Source organism: Amblyomma americanum, chromosome 3 (assembly GCF_052857255.1).
Source record: "Amblyomma americanum isolate KBUSLIRL-KWMA chromosome 3, ASM5285725v1, whole genome shotgun sequence".
Lineage (NCBI taxonomy): Eukaryota > Metazoa > Arthropoda > Arachnida > Ixodida > Ixodidae > Amblyomma > Amblyomma americanum.
In genome coordinates this window covers 148585377-148602859 of record NC_135499.1, presented here as the reverse complement: position 1 = coordinate 148602859, position 17483 = coordinate 148585377, and the positions used below count along the sequence as shown (strand labels likewise).

The following is a 17483-nucleotide window of genomic DNA, read 5'->3' as shown; positions in this document are numbered from 1 at the left end:
AAAATCACCGTCCTTACATCATTATCGGAAGTGTTCACTAATTTATTTGGTTTTATAGGACATATAGCGAGCGATGCTAATGTACACTGCCGCAATCCGCTCAACATTTGCCGAGTGTGCAGCCGACAGTTTTTTGTATTACCTCAAAGACAGCGCACGACTCCTGAGGCAATGTGTGCAAGATTTTTCGCACATTTCTTCAATTCTATTTGCGTCCGGACGGCACAGCTCATAAACATAAGAACCGAAGTTGAAACAGAGGAGCATAACGGTAACGAACACCCGTATGTTCAAAAGCGTACAGTCTATAAATGACCATGTAGGACAGGATATCCCAATTTTACAAGTGAGCATGAAACAATTTCGAAAAAAAAAACAATCAAATCATGCCCAGAATAAAAGAAAATGTTTTGTTGCTGGGTCCTAATGAGAGATTTTTCTGTAGTATTGTAGTACTCTTTTGTAAATCTGCTGCTACTATAAGAGACAGCCCAACACTACAGAAAGTTTTCTTGTTACACAAAAATGCCTGTTTTCAGAAAAATTAATCGCCAAAAATACTACAGTTAATATGGTGTGACGACAGAAAATCTTCTATTGGGGCTTCTCGAAGGATAGCAAGACGACCACGTGCAAGAACTTGATAAAAAAAAAATACCCTCAATGTTATGCAGTAGCTACTATGGGAAGCCGGTGGGAATGCATTTCTGAAGAATTTGCACCGCGCGTTTCCCGCTTTTATCTACAATTTTCCCCCGTTCGTAACATTAATGAACCACCATGCGTGCGAAATCTTGACAGTGAGCTAAAAAAGACGTGCGATACCATGTATATATTTTAATTTTAGCAGAAAGCAAACTTCAATTCTCTCCTTCATTGTGGATAGAAAGAAACACTCTTTTCGATCAAGGCGAAATGCTACAGACCCTCGTACTGGGCGGCGTCAAAGCACGTTAAAGAACCCCAGGCAGCCGAAATTTCCGGAGCCCTCCACTACGGTGTCTCTCATAGCCTGAGTCGCTTTGGGACGTCAAACCCTATAAAACCAACCAACTTTTACGATGTTTCGCCATTATTTTTCATGGTGCGCGAACAGGAGAAATTTCATTCGCGCCCGACGCTCTTCCGCTTTCATAGTGAACACGACGAGATGAAGTTTCCATGTTACATTACATGGATGACAGGCGCATCAAAACACAATGGCAGAGAATGAATTGCCTCAACGCTGTTCTACACGCATTTTGCGCAAGGACAATGAGCGACAAGCCATCATGACGCTAAAAACTCATCTAGCACTTCATTTGGCTAAAAAGACTGCAACCAGAACATCTCTCGAGAAAAGCTGCATCGCCTCCCGAAGCGCGCCCTATAAACCCTAATAGAAATCCACGCAGCTCGACCACGCATTATGAGAACAGGGAGACGCAGGTGAGGCCGTAGCATGCCCTATGCCGAATGTGCTCCGCAGCAAGTGCTTTTCAGAGAGACGCGAAGCGAAATGTCGCAACTCGTTTTCAAGGCTGAAGGAGTCTATATGTATGGTAATGCTCCAGTAATTCGCGGGCCGGGGCTGTAATGTATGATAATATGAAGTTTGACTTTTCTTGCTCAAAACCGCTGCTCACGTTAGCTGCAAGTTTTTATTGTTTTTTTGTAGACCAAGATACGGATGTGCTGTTGCTTATGTCAACAAGCATGCGGAAGAAAAACGCTGCGCTCAGCCTTCAGCTGCAGAACTGTACTGCGTTGCTGCCGCAATACTATAGAACGTCGCAACCCTTTAACTGTTTGAATTGCTGCTCATAAAATCTAGTAGTAGTTTAGATAGAGAGATATTGCGTTTGCGTCAGTTCTGGCTATAAGGTGATTTCGCGGAAAGGGCTCAAGAAAATGCTCCCACTGGAGCTGTTCACTGGTTGGGGCAAAAGCGGCGAGTCTGCAGTATGAACAAAATATCTTGTGCAGTAAAAAGAAAAAGAGTAAAAAAACGGAAGATTGTGAAAATCGCGACAAGAACTTTTTCAGTGATTTCACTCGTGCGTGGCCACCCATGTTTCGTTTTTTTTTATTCTGTATGCTTTGTGCAGCGTGTGTGTGTGTGTGCGGAAGGCGGGGGGAAACTAAAAGATTTCGCGCCGCAGGGACTCGCTATTCGAACGACCATTCCTTGCCACAACGTGCCCTTGTTTCAAAATAATCCCTGGGGGCTAATAAGACTATAGCTTCTGCGTGCACAATGCGATGACATTCACAGCGTTCATCAGCGTTTGGTGGTAACAGAGCAGGTACTTCATTACAGATCACTAGTTAGGCATAAAAGCCAGCCCAGGAGCCTTTACATTCCTATTTTTGATCTTAAATGGTTTCCAGCTTTTCCCAGTCTCAGTTAAAATGAATTAATACTTCGTGCATTTCCAAGCATAATTTCATTTGCCCAGGAGCCTTGTTACGAAGATTAACTTAGTAGCACACTAAAGGCGGAGCACTTACAATCTTTCATATTTCGTTTTTAGAGTCACCAGGTCGGACAAATTATGGAATGCCGTAAAAACAAAATACACAGAGCTTGCTCTTACTACTGGCCGGCTTGTTTTTATTTTCACGAGTAAACTGGAGATCATATTGCGATAACATACCTGCTCCGAACTAATGTTTGTATTGTTTAATGTACTAGCCCTATTCTTGCAATATATGTTTGTCATCTGCTAGAGTGGTCACAAGTAGAGACATATTCAGCACCTTCGAAACGAGATTTGAACGCATGCATTATTATTTGCATAATAATAACGCAATGTAAACAACATCATGTCTCTAGTGTAAAGAACCGCACGTGACATGTTGGTGTCGTGCATTCAGAGTTCGCGTGGTGGTGTAGTACCCTTTACAGCAGCAATTGCTCGAGGTACTCCCGAAGCATTGCACGCCCACTTTCGCAACCTGAGCAGTCTGAAAGGCGGCCAGAACGTCAGTCTGACTGCAGAGTGAATTTTACGGTTATCAGGCGTGCAGCAGCTTACGACCATCGCAGCAGCGTCACGATTCCACGGCGACCGGCTGAAGACAGCGTAGGCTGAGCACGACGCCGTCGCCAGCTCCAAAGTAGAGACCCTTTTACGATCACTTCAGCGACGATTGCGTAGGGAACCTGCAGTCATTGCTATCGCACATGGCACGATTATATCTGGCGACCGGCGTCAGGAGCGCGCAAAATTCACCGCCGAAATACTGCGGCAGTCACATTCGGTGCGCCCTAGTGCCCTTGTATGGCGATAATGTGCCCTCCGCTCGACTCGACAGCACAGTTATAAAATCCTGAGCCTAACGGCGCCTACCATCACCCCGCATCTTACCGGATGCTCCTACTGTCGATAATTTCAACGAGTTGGGGACTGGAGAGGGCGCTAATTCAACCTGATGATGATGAATTGTTATGGCGCAAGGGCATCGTTGGCCAAGGAGCCCCATGACACAAGGTGTTTTCGTCTAGTCAAGATGAGGTAAAAGACCCAGGCATATGCAACCTCCTGTTTGCGTGCCTATTAGAATCCAACCGGCTTCCCGCCGGTAGAAATTGGTTCCGCAAAGATACAGGGCTTCGGGTTTCCGAAGTATTATGAGCCCTGTTGCGGAATTCCGCGGCTGTTTACGCCGAATGCCCAAATGTGAACATGCCATAATGCCAAAGCGCTTGTTCTCTATTCAGGCGAGAGCCTTTTATGGCTCATCGCCATCCGTCCGTCCACGAAATCTGTCACACTATAGCTGTCAATGAAGAGTAGTTCGGGTGTCCACCGAGATATGTGAAACAGGTGTCATTTCCTTTAAATTATCCAGCGGGCAGGGCGTCGCGCCGAACGGGCGACGGCGTTCCGTGGACCTCTTGGCAACGCTGCAACATGCTGTCGCGGCCCAATCATAAAGACGAAGCTTAAGCGTCCTCCAGTGTGGAAGCAGTTACGCACAGCCGCGATTAATTGTGCCAGACGCCTCCTGAACGCCGATCTGGAAGGATGCCGCCTAAACGCTCTTTGTAGTCTTTAATCAACATCTTCACCACATATCAGCGACACAAGCAGCAACACCGTGCTGAATGCTTTCGCCCCACCGCACTTTTGGTCAACAAAGTGCGCCCCTGAATTTTTTCTCCTTTCTCTCATCGAATCCGCAGTCTAAAATTAACAGTGTTGCATCCTCACACTAACGGTATCTCATCAACTGCAATTTATGTGCCTTGTTTTAAAATTGTACAAATGGCTGTTTCATCTTCGGTTTCTGGCGAGCACCTTAGTTTTCTGTTTGTGAGCTAATTTATTTACAATGCTGTTTCCATCGCTATTATTGACACAAAATTGTATAGCACATTAAAATATGCACAGCGAACCTAAGGCCTTGTGGTTATATGAGGTCGGATGAAAATAGCTCCCTACCCTTACAAATATTTCTTTAGACAGTCTGTAGGCTGTCCATAGACTTCTGTCTATAAACTCTATAGACTGTCAATAGACAAATCGTAGAGAATAGTCTATAAGCAATAAAAATCTCATAGACAGTCTGTAGACTAGACATTTATGTCCACACACTTTTAGTAGAGTTTAGTCTATAGATAGTGCTATGAATAGAACTATGAATAGAAGAAAAGAAATGTCTTTAGAAAGGCAACAGAGTTAATATGAAGTCTATAGACCATTTCAATAAGGATGGGATGAAACATGGAGCTAACAATAAGCTAGTGTTTTTATCTGATTAAATAAATAAGGCATAAGCTATACCTACCATTTTAGAGTCTAAAAAGAGAACTAAAAACCGAATCCATCGCCCACGAAGAAAAAGATGTCGGTTTAATTTGTATTATATTTGATGGTGGATGACAACCATATTCATGCGGAGAAGTTAGTTCCGAATTAACTATTACTGTTTGCGCAGAAACACACCGCAGTGTTGTTCTCACCTTGGGCTGGCGTCTGCTCGTCCTCGAGCATCTCCTGGCAGCACTGGCGAGCCGAGCGACAGCAGTTCTCCCATCGGTCGGCGTACAGCTTCCTTCTGAACGTTTCGACGATCTGAGCGTCGCTCTCGTTGCCGTAAGCCGTCAAACATTCACCGTCGCAGTCTCCGCGGCACAGCCTGGCCCCTCGGCAGTACCTGCGCATGCGCGCCTCGGCAAGATATTGCATCGATTTGGGAGAGCAAAAGGTAGCACCGTTAGCTTTTTTTCATACATCACTGTATAGGAGGTTTGACGCCTTAAAGAAGTGAGACGGCTATTAGAGACATCGAAGTGGAGGGCTGTGGATTAATATGACCACTTGGTGTTCCTTAAAACGTGCACTGACGTCGCGCAGCACGCAGGCCAGTTTGCGTTTAGCCTCCATCGAAAATTCGGAAGCCACGGACGAGATTCGATCCCTGGACCTTTTGCTGAGCAACCGAATAGTGTAGTTATACTACGCCCCTGCGGCGGGTCCTGTTCATTTTAGCTCTTCTAGCTGGTGTTATTTTATATTTCCGCAGGCATTAGGCAAGCATTTTACAGCTATAAAGAAACACTCACGAAATACTGAAATTTTGTGGTCTATATCGACTGATTAGAACGACCTAACGAAAAAGAGCTTCCTTTCAGTGGTAGAAGTACTCTTACAATGTAGAAAATACCAATAAATCAAATACAGGTGCGGACGTCACACGCCGTTTTCCAAAGTAGTCCGCAATGATGTGCAGAGAACTACTTTCATTCGAGGCCAGATCTCACCGCCATGCACAATTTCACCGATGATCCCGGAGTCTTTTATGCACCGAATGTCATCAACATAGTCATGAGCCGAAATCTAGTGGCGGAAAAAAATCTAGAACTCCGAATGGCTCAGTATTTACTACCGAAAAAAAAACGTGACTTGGCCCGCGAAACGCAATTGGATTGGAATGGAAAATATTTTATTTCGTCAGGTAGAGCTCGGTGAACGGAGGACAGTGTTAGGTGGCCGTTAGCTCATGACTGTTGGCGACTTCGTTGGCCCACTCGACGGCCCGGACTTGCGTCTTCGGGTATGAGCCGGCCAGCACAGCCTCCCACCGCTCGAGAGAAGGGATAATTGTACTAGCTCCGCCGGAGGCGGTTCTTCCTTACAGTCCCATAAGATGTGGTCATAAGTGGCGCGTTCGCTTCAGCGGAAACATTGGGGTTCCTATTGCGAGGGGTGCATGTGAGACAGTTGCGCGGGGTTCGTGAGGGACCGCGTCTGAAGCCGTCTCCACGTGGTTGTGCTTTGGACAGCGTTTTAGCCGGAGCGGGATAAACTCGCCTGCCCAAGTGTGACGGTGGGTAATGCCATGAAAAGAGGTCATGCCGTACGTCTCTCGTAGACCCCGGATGAATAGGCGAGCTCCCTGCCCCGTGGACGAAACCTCGGGCTTTATTGTGAGCTGCCTCGTTCCCCGGATTGTCCGAGTGGTACGGCACCCAAATCAATTCCACCTGTCTGGGAGGTTGGGCTGCTTTTTTAAGAATGCTATGGGTGATTGGTGCTATTCGGTCCCCCGCGAAATTGCGAACGGCGGATTTTGAGTCGCTGAAAATATTATCAGCGGTGGTATTAGCTATAGGTAAAGCTATTGCCGCCTCCTCCGCAACCTCGGATGAGCTTCTTTTGATAGTCGAGGCTGCGAGCAGTCCGTCGGGCCCATCCACCGCCGCCAATGTGTAGTAGGCCTTGTTGTGTTGCTACTGCGCAGCATCCACGTATACCACTCCCGAGGGCTGTCCGTACTTTTCGTGCAGAGCGCGTGCTCTGGCCCGAATACTGCTCTCGTGGTGCACGGGATGCATGTACTTGGGAAGTGGTTTTGTGAGTATGTTCTTTCGAATATGTTTCCGTAGCTGAGTTTTCGCGTCTCCTCTCGGAGGTGCGTTGCCCATTCCCAGTCGGGAGAGAACGGCTCTGCCCGCATCGGTACGAGTGAGTCTCTCCGCTTGTGTCGTGAGGTGCGCTTCGCAGAGTTCATCTAGCGTATTGTGTATGCCAAGCCCTACGAGCCTCTCTGTTGACGTGTGGCGCGGTAGGCCGAGGGTGGTCTTGTACGCTTGTCTGATGATACTATCGATTTCATTCTTCTCCGCTGCAGAGAGGCGGAGACAGAGGAAGCGCAATAAAAACAAATTTTCCAAACAATGATTACATGGAGGTGTCATCAGTATACCCCTTTCAAGATGTACTCATAGTGCTGCCAAGTTTTTAGGCCCCGTTTTTTTTATTTTATTCCTGACAGGTGTGACCAGCACCTTGTCATAGAAGAAAGAAGAAAAGCAAAAATCCGGTTAAATAGTTTCTAGCAACATTATTTCCGGCTCGAGCTTCGGTTTTGGTTGCGCGAGCAGTGTGACATAGGTGGCACAGTTCAGAGAACGGCTACAATTTGCTTGCACTCACAACAGAGTGATGGGCTCACGGCTGCATCAGTGATTACCATCGCACGTTACTTTTGCCTGTCCTACGTACGATTCATAGCAGACGACAGAACAACAAATTCGTCACTCTTTGTTTAGCGCACGCCGCAACTGAAAACAATGCTCTAGTCAGAAAACAGTGCTGTAATAACTAATTTTAAACAGATTTGGGCAGACTAGGGACTACCAGTCCGAAGGCGCAGAAAGCCGTCTCCAGCAAAACACTTGAAACTCAAAATTTGGTTTCTTATCTCTTAAAAAGAAAATCACGCACCAGTAGTGTTGTCTTCTTTCTATGTATTTATATCTTTATTTATATGTTTTTATAGCTTCTGGTCCTAGTAGTCTGTATTTTGGTTTGTTGATTATAGTTCTTTTAATTGGAGATTTTTTCTTCTTCTTTATCTGCTTTCTTCAACCTTTTTTGATACGGCCGACAGGACGCACAGGAAAGGAGGCTCTCACACGGAACAAAGCTCACTTGGCAGTCAGCGCCAATCCTATGTCTTTCCCTTCGCCTGTACCATTCGTTTCCGGCGCTGCCATGTTTCTCTGCTTTTTGGCAAGCACTATGGTTCACCGATCAATGGCTCAGAAGGCATTCTGTAAGGTTGCGCTGCAGTGCCTCAAGTCGGAAAGCCTGAGTGACTTTTTGTGTTCTTCATATATTCGTTCTTTTTGTGAGAGCGTGTATTGTACGTACGTGCCCTACGTCCCCGTGCCTTCTCTCCATAACTTAGACTTTCCATCGACCTTAGGCACATGCAGAGTGGTGCCGACGGACTTTGAAAGACTAGCTAGTCTTATTGCTTCCTTTTAGTTTTCCTGGCTTCGCCTAATTTCTCTCTCTGAATATAAGAAGCTCCACGAACATCTCACGCTTACCGAAGAGATATCTGAGAGCATTCTTATTACTCGCCCAGACGAGTTGTCACCAAGAAACAAAGGTACTGGGCGCAGTCTTCAGACCTCAGCTTACTGAATTAGTTTAACTGAAAACGACCGAATGCCACATGACTAACACTGATTGCCGAATGAAAATTGTTAGAGCTATTTAAGGGGCCTCTATATATTATGGTGTTTACAATACAAGCAAGGGCGCTGCGTTCTGCAGAGTCCGTTCTATTGGGCTAGAATTAAAATAATTATGTGCTTATTTGGAATAACTTACTCGCACTAATTCGATGCCAAGAGACTCCCGGCTATGAAGAAACTTTCTGCAGAAAACTGTGCTATTTTGTGGCAGCCTAGCGTAATAGCGAATCCTCGTGGTGTAAAGTCTGGTAGCTGCGAAAAAAAAAGAACAAGCACATTCTCGTGGGCTTGTCCACTTCTTCAGACTGTCGCTCAAAAAAGTGCTTCTTTTCTTGACGCAAGGTTAACTGAAAAGCCAGGTAGTAAGTGCGTCTTTGACGGAGCCCATTTTTTCGCGGTATGCTTCCTGCCAATCGCAATCTGATTACTAAGCTTCGCGACAGCAACCTTCAACGCGGTACGAATCAAAACTGATGTTAACGTGTTATTCCACCGTCTCGGTGCATGTGCATTTAAGTTTGTTTTGTCCGTTTGGGGTGTTCATTGTCTCTCTACTCTTCAGCGTTCCTTTAAATTAAGTTTAATTTAAAAAAACGCAGCTTACAACTGGTTCAATCATCTCTGAAATCAGCTCTGAAATACCTATATGCGTCGAAAAAGATACATGCATGCATTAATCACGGCTGTTCACTGTAAAAGCGCTTCGTTTAGCTTTGTACATAGAAAAAAAAACATTTAAGCTACTAAGTGAACCCTGAAAGCATTGTACCTATCAACCGGCTTATTCCTCAGTTGTCTTCAGCCCCCCCCCCCCCCCCTTCGTAGCTCGTTTGGCAAGCATTTTGCAAGCGCCGTGTGTAGTTATACAATTCTGCTGCTAGCACAAGCGGGGACATCTAGTAGGGTCTCGTAGCGCAATGGTCAAGCCCCAAACTACAAGATGAAGTCACTCGAGCAGTAACCAAATGAACGGTCTCTTTAACAACGCCGTTCTAAGCGGTGTCTTCACTGTGACTCAGCACCTGAAACTCGCTCCCGAGGTCTAGTGGGGCAACGTTACCACGACGCCAGCAGACGAGCCGCGTGCGCTGGAAATACAAAGTCCTTCACTGAAGGACCTCCTCCCTTCTGCTCCATTCTTATAGGGCGTCTGAACGTATAATGAACTGAATGAAGATAGCGCACACACTCTTATTGAAGTGCCGTTTTTGGCTAGAGATTGGTATTTTTTTCTACGGCAAAAAAATGGGATGCAAGACAAGAAACCTGACAAGTTAAGAGCTCTGCGGATGCTTGGATACTTAGCACAAGAATGTATTTTAGAGATGGGCAAACCGGTCTTTTTCTTGAGTTTTAATAGAGGTCGTGTTGTCTAAATAGGTATCTCTCGAAGTTATAGTGTCAGAAGGCGAGATGCTTCAGGAAATTTCCGTAATTCTTGCCTCGCTATTCTCAATATCCCTTTTTATTTACCAGGCATGCGAGTGCTTGTGATATTTCCACACAAAAGATAACCGTTGCAACAGTCACTGCGTCTTCACTGCGAAAGCAATGAGAGTTTCTCGGAGCACCGAAAGTGATATGAGGGAACACCTTGTAGTTCTATGCTTATGGCACTTGGACCACAGAAGCTTAAGTTCGTAAAAGACAGAAATGAAAACTGGTCCGTACGTGAGCCTGGAGCCGTTCTTGAATGCCAGGCCGGCCATGTACTTGTAGCAGCGGGCACAGGTGAGCAGGCTGAAGAATCCCGGCTCAAGGTACAGCTGACTCTCCATGCGACACGTGCCAGGAGCCTTCTCGAAAAGCGAGCTCCTAGCCGACGCCACTCCCGAACCGCCGACCACCAGCTGCGAGCCACAAGTTCCGCCGCAATGCCCGCATGTCTCCAAATACTGCCAATGATAAAACCTAGCTGATCTATGTTCTTTTGTATTGTTGGCGACGTGGAATGCTTGAAAGAAACATCTGTCGCGGCATTTACATAAATTTTGGCGCAATACTTGTTTCACCTCTGCCTAACAGTAACGTCTAACAACCTTTAGTAAGGTTTCTTTATAGCACCATGCCCCCAAAAATAGAATATTGTATTCAACTAACTTAGTCTTATGCAAAAGGAATGTTGTGTTAAGCTGCATGTGAGATATCGCTACGACCAGACAAATTAAACCAGTTGTGAGTTTCGGTCTGTCCCGTTCTATTACCTCGCGTGTGTGTGGTTTTGGCGCCTTTAAAGTACTACGATAATTTACCAATTAGCCCAACAAGAAGTTCTCTTAAGATCACACTGAATTAAGCAATAATTTCACACGGAAGACAATCATGCCTTCATGCCGTCTTTTTGCTGCGAAGTCTGGTATTCCTGCCCAAAATCAGCTATGATTCATTCCAAACTGTTCAAATATTTCATTGCTCGCATGAAGTACCCTCTTTGTACAAAGCTCTTCTCCATTCAAGGTTAGTGTTTTAGCTACAGAGCTCAACTGTCCGTCAGTGCTTTTATAACACGACGAAGACGCGAATAAAGAGCTCTAGCAGAATGGAAATGCGAAGCAAACGTTTGCGTATGTGTCAGTGTTTTGGCAAAGCTTAAATGAGTGGTTTCCTTCTGAACCTGTGTAAGCCGATGCATTTAAAATGTGATGTAAAGGTTATGAGCTTCCAGATTTCATGGTTTAGGCGTTATTGTCTGCTATATATATATATATATATATATATATATATATATATAGCAGACAACGTAAGGGCACTACAAATAAAAAATAAAATAGAAACATTCCTCTATGCACCTTTGTTTCGGTGACTGTTGCCTTATATATATATATATATATATATATATATATATATGAGTGCAATCTAATGAAATTACCTGTTAAGCAGATGTTTAGACTACATTCGTTTAGACTACACTATGTTTACACTAATGCTTATAAACCATTAAGAAAACCTAATTCAAGCTCGTTCCGCCACCTGTGTGACCGTTGAAATTTTCTTTCTCTATTCCTTTTTCTTCTTTTCTTGCTTTTCTCGTCTGGAGGGTTAATATTCTCAGTCAGTTACCTCTCACAGTATTCTCTAGCTGTCCGGCAACTGATCATTTTCACTTTTCTTTGAAGAAACGAGCTTGAAAGGAGCTACTCATAATGCTGTGAGCATTTTAGACTCTTTCACAAGCAGAAACGGAGTCAACTGATATTTTTATAGTCACTATCATACGGAATACACGAGAACTGTAGAAATTCTACCGTCACAGATCATGGTAACGACAATGTAAAGACAATAAACCATTTTCTTACATAGAACTTACCACAAAAGCAATAAAGCACGAGCAAGAGGGGCTCAGCAGCATCATGTGAGCACTCAGCAAGGGAGCAGCCAGCCTACGTCGACAGCACCGTTCCTTTCGCGCTGCAGTTCACGTCTTCATGTACGAAGCCTGAAAAATGATAAAGAAAAAAATAAGCGAAGAGACATTTAAGATGTCTGCAGCAATCATTGCGCCTTGTCATAATCGCCATCCTTCGCATGTGAAACGTTATGTTTTTTTTTTCTTGCCTGAAGTAAAATGAGACATTCCTTTCAAAGGGTAGAGCATCGCAAAACATGCAGAGCAATACGTTCTCTGTGCCTGAACATGGTCGAGCATTTCCTTTAGTTGTCTCTCACAAACACCAGTAGCGATGACAAAATGAATCCACACAAGCTGGCATAGGCGGGGCACTGCTATTCATTCGAAGGCAAGGTATGCATTAAAGTTGCATATTGAACACGATTAATGCATTACTTCGCCGATTTCCAGCTTTCTGTTTACGCAGACATTACTTGGGCTCTTCTGCTAACAGGTGGGCACTTCTGCTGAAACCAATTCTGTGCCTCCCAAATATGCCCTTAGAGACACTGTTTTCATAAAACGTGAGAGACTGAACGGCAGCTTTTTCACTGGTGTGCAAAATTTTTACTTCCACTTGTTATTATAGTACCAGGTTATGCCGAAACGGACTCGTAATGGCTTTTTGGGCCACGTCAAACTCGAATTTTCCGCTTTTAGGCCTAAAACTTTGCAGACTACCAGCAAAATACAATATAAATTAAACTGGACAAATTGCTCGGGCCCCCTCTCAGGCAGCTTTTAAAATCATACATTTAGAGCACTGCTACATATTTTACGGCTTGTGCTTCGGAAGACGTTATGTTTGCCGTTTAGCCTATTAAAAGTTACCTGAATGAAAACTAAATAAGAAAACAAAATTCACAAGTTTGGCAGGCTGGAAGGTTCGCTTTATTAAAGAAAATAGTGCTGAAGATACCAATGTTCAAGCGCAGCGAAACGCAGATATTCGTGCTTACTATATTGAACAGCCTGCAATCGAAGAGACAGCAGAGGAAAATGCAAATCGTACTGGCCTTGGTCAGAAGCTGCAATTGCGCATATTGCCTGAACCGGCTCGTTTCCACCGACAAGAGTAGTTCATGCTACTTTTCGTCACAAAACCTTGAGAATTTGTTGTCTTTTTTCTCTGCGATCACCACCATATTTGTACAAGGCAAAGAAAAGCATGCAGTCAATGTCTGTAATGATTCTCGTGTTCGAAGTTTGTCGTAAAACCCATGGCCAGTGCATACCCAAACAAAGCCTCTGCAGCTAAGTACGTCCTGTAAGGAAAATAAGCCATCACCCTCGCTGCAAAACTGCTTTCTTTTCATGAACAGGGAAAGCTGAAAGCAGAGTGACTTGTGCGAGTACCTCTTACGACGATAAGTCACCCCGTGTTTTGCTTTCCCAAGCAAACATTTCCATTGTAACTGTTCGGAAAGGAGCCTCAGAGATATGAAGGTCATTCGTTCGCGCTGTTTCCAGCCATCCGCGTGCTCTTTTCTTCTACGTAGTTCCCCAGTGAAGGCCGAACAGTACTGCGAGCACGAACGGAAATGGCGGTAAGAAAGTGCACTCGTGCCTAGACGCATAAGTCATACTTCCAGAAAGGAAACACTTTAGAGAGTCGCCTATCATAAAGAGAGGCAGTATTGGCACAAGAATATTATCAAAACACACACATCACCCGGAAATTCAGTCATTTCAACGCATTTGCTTTTCTTGTTTTCATGAAAACAGACTAACCCATTCGCGCAAAAATTACGCGACAATCAAACTAGTCCACATACTTGAAACCATATCCTAGTCAGAAAAAACGTAATGCTAAAGTACATTTGTGAAAACCCTAATAATAGAGAGTTATAGTAAATTGCGATCCGCCACGCCATGATCCACTACCGTGGGACCGCAGTGCGCATGCGCAGATCGATTTGAGGGCGTCAGATGGCGCCATGTGTCCGGCCAACCACGTGTGCCCACTGCCGGGGCGTGGAAGCGGATCACGGCAGCGAATCGCGCATCGCCGCATGATAAAATTCTCTAATACAAACATATTAAAGAATGTTCTTTAATATGTTTCATTAGTTCTTTGATACCTGTGGTGAATTTCTGCGAGATGGCGACGCAGTTCTTGCCGAGACGCCATGGCGCACAGAGAGAGAATTTTTCAATGACAGTCAAACCAATACCAAATGAGACCCTTGTGCTGAGAAGATAACAGCCAAACCTGCACTATAAAAGGGACAAAAATAGAAGTACACATATTGTGGTGCCATCTGGAGGCAGTGAAGTACACTGTGCCCAAGTTACGCACTCGCAAGTCAAAGCATCGCTTGGAAATGTGTGAAAGTGATCCAACAACAAAAATACGTAGATATAACTGCGCGAGAGATAAGTTAGAAGCTAAAACAATTACGATATTTCAGTGCTTCTGAAATGAATCGCCTCAAATCCCGAGAGTTCATATTTTTCGCTCTCCAGATAGCGCCCTGATCTGCTAACCTCCGCAAGGTGGGCCATAGGAAATACGTGGATTATGAAGGACAGTGAAGAGGGAACGCGTTGTCAACATCCAGTTATTTCCAAGGACCGCATTTCGCGTGGCAAAATGTAAAATTTATTAGGAGGCACCACTAAATGAAAGGGCACGATTTGTGCTGCAGCATTCTCAAAGAGAGGAGTAGACAAAAGACTGAACACTAAGCCAAGAAATGTTCAAGAAAAATTAGTCTATATTCTGGCCGTGGTTGTTGACAAAAGGCGCAAGACAACGGACAATTTACTGTGGCGTTGTGCGATCGGCAACTACTATCCGCAAGGAACTGTGCGTCGATTAGTGACTGTTTTAAATATGATTTATCCATACGTCTCAGAGTGGAGGCAGCATTTCGTCTGTGAATAACGTCTGGAACACGTTATGGCTGAGTGCGGTGATTTCAGTGGCAATGCGCTCTAGGGGCCTGAGCATGGCACCTGCTTTCGCTTTTGTTTAGTTCTGAACCGAAAGCTTCACTACGCCAGGTTTTCAAGAGGGTACCGTCAGTGCATCCTTGAGCAACTTGGGTCGCACAATCCCTACGGGTGGCTGTGATAGGAGGAGCAACATGCCAGTGCAGTGGCGCATCGCTTGACCGCTGCCCCACTGCCCCGGTAGTGGTATCCCCGCCATTTATGAATGGTAAGTAGAGAATGAGCAATTCTGCATATGTGGATATTAAACCACCAAATACAGCGCGTCAAGCCCTTAAGACGGAGCTTAAGTGCCTCCTGCAATTGAACAATCATAACCTGCTTTCGCACGTCTGCTCGTTTTCACTAAGTTAAAGTCCTAGCAATTTTTTACGTTCGATAACCAATGTTTGGTATATGTTCTGTGGGGGTTTAACGTCCCAAAGCGACTCAGGCTATGAGGAAAGCCATAGTGGAGGGCTCCGGAAATTTCGACCACCTGGCGTTCGTTAACGTGCACTGACATCGCACAGTACACGGGCCTCTAGAATTTCGCCTCCATCGCAATTCGACCGGCGCGGCCGGGATCGAGATGATGAATGTGTCATCTGATAGTCTAGAAGGTGATAGAAAGATGTGTCTGATAGCCCGGATGGTTCTTTCTAGCACCTTTGCAGCGACACCGATGCTAGAGTTGACCAGGAGGCCTTACTGCTCAGTTTCTTCTAAAAATCGTCTTCTTTTATTTTTCTTCTTAGTTTTTGTCAGTGTCGTCATAAAGTGTCTGATTAAAGAGACAGTTATCCTGCATGATGTCCCTTATACAATGTTTTGCTGTAAAAGCTGCCAGACTGGCCCACAAGAAAGCATTCCTTCAGGAAAACAGTGATCCGCAGCACGAATCAAGTCTCCAATGTCTTAATTTCAAGAATTAGATTTCAGACTGGCTCCCCGCTAAACCCCTTCTCCCATTCCCTCAAATTTCCCCTCCCCCCAGTTTCTATTTTGCACTTAAGGTAGGCGTGGTTCCTTCTGTTTCGCAGCTTAAAGTCTCGTCCAATAAAGATACCAGATGCGCGTGTCACTTCCTTTGGAGATGCCAACTTTTCTGAAGGAAAAAGAATTGAATCTCAGGCGGGCGAAGTGCGTCACCCTAAATGGGAACTATGCTAAAGGATAAAATTAGCTTGTTTTTTTTTACAGCAAAAGGCGTGAAACTTTTAGAGCTTCTAGCAGATTTTACAAACCACGCTGTCTCCTTACTTCACCCAGAGTCGATTACTGCGTCAGATAGTGCGAGAAAGCAGTTCCGAACAAGCAATGTACCTCTTCATTGGTTCGTTCACGGGAGCGCGGCTGAGCGCTAAAAGGAGTCGTAGATGGAAAAGAGAGAGAGAGAGAAAAAAAAAAGCAGGACCAGCGTAAGCTAAAAGTGAGAGAGAGAGAGCCAAGAAAGAAAGAGTGAAGAAAAAGATGCAGAAGTCGGCGGAGCACATGTGGCAGCTTGGCGCAAAACCCAGCCATGCGCATGACTGGTACCGGTGCCACGGTTTCAACCCAGTCACCGCTTTGCTCGCGGTAGCAGGCATCTGGGAGCCACAGCAGGCCAAAAGAAGTGGGGGGTAGATTTTTCAAAGCTGGTTTGCGCATAGGAGTGGTTCGCGACAGGCTCCAGCCGCTAGCCTCAGCATTCAAATATTCCGTAGTGCAGACAAAAAGCCGAGACTCCAGGCGTTAATAAACATCATTAACGGCGGCATTGACTCCAGACTTCCACCGCTGAAGTTTTTACGCCATTGGAGCTTCCAACACTAATCTTTTCTTTTACTTAGGCAGAGTACAGATTTTGAAATGCTTCAATGTGTGAGCATTTACATCAGTAGAGCCTGATTATAAATATTTACTTCTCGTCAAGTTGTCCTCTGCTCAAGCGTCTGCCTGTCCTCAATGTCAAACTATATCGCAAATTCCCGGAGGGAGTGACGCAGCCAAAACCTAGCACCCGCTTCTCTTCGAAACTAAGGCGGCGCTTTGCTCTATCAATAAACAACCTTGAATACCGCTGCGATTCCGTCTATGGACGCACCCCGATGTTGGAAAGAAATGAACAGCTCTCAGAAAAAGATGCGTAAGGATTTCAAGACGATGCGATGCAAGAGAGGAAAAAAAAAACATCGGCAGCGACACGTTAATCACCTTTTAATGGCCATGCATCGACGTGACTCGCGGTCGAAAGCATGTTTTTGTTTTTCACCTTGATAGGCAGCGTCGGGAAGATGATAAATCCCGCTGTGATGCTTGGGTGCGTTTGTGAGAGCGAATCAATTATTTCATGACAGAAAATCTGGTGGCAATCGCGATCTTGTCCTTCTCATTGTCAGTAGCTTGGACGCAGGATTTTCAGAGCAAATCACTCCATTTGCTGATTTTATCTCTTTCGCGATCTGTCGCAAGCTTTATAACCGTTCTCATCAGGCAGGACAAAGGAAAAGCAGCTAACCAGCGGTGGGCATGCACAGTGCAGATCTAGCATGAAGAATTAAAACGAATGCTCACCGAGTGAACTAATTACACCGGCTGATTTCGACTGCCATGTCTGGCCAACAAACCATTTTTCTTTTTATAATAATAATAATAATAATAATAATAATAATAATAATAATAATAATAATAATAATAATAATA

The 17483-nt window shown here is 44.9% G+C and overlaps 1 protein-coding gene across 6 annotated transcripts in view; it reads right to left on the bottom strand.

The window, feature by feature from the left end:
- LOC144125147 (calcitonin gene-related peptide type 1 receptor-like) overlaps nucleotides 1–17483 on the bottom strand; it is a 309750-nt gene that overhangs the window by 40910 nt on the left and 251357 nt on the right. For all 6 annotated transcript variants that reach the window (XM_077658271.1, XM_077658268.1, XM_077658270.1 and 3 more), the window contains 3 exons: nucleotides 11784–11912; nucleotides 10148–10326; nucleotides 4949–5142 (listed from right to left, as the gene is read on the bottom strand). In XM_077658271.1, coding sequence (XP_077514397.1) covers nucleotides 4949–5142; nucleotides 10148–10326; nucleotides 11784–11828 — 418 coding nt within the window. In that variant the 5' untranslated portion in view covers nucleotides 11829–11912. The remainder of the gene's footprint in view (nucleotides 1–4948; nucleotides 5143–10147; nucleotides 10327–11783; nucleotides 11913–17483) is intronic.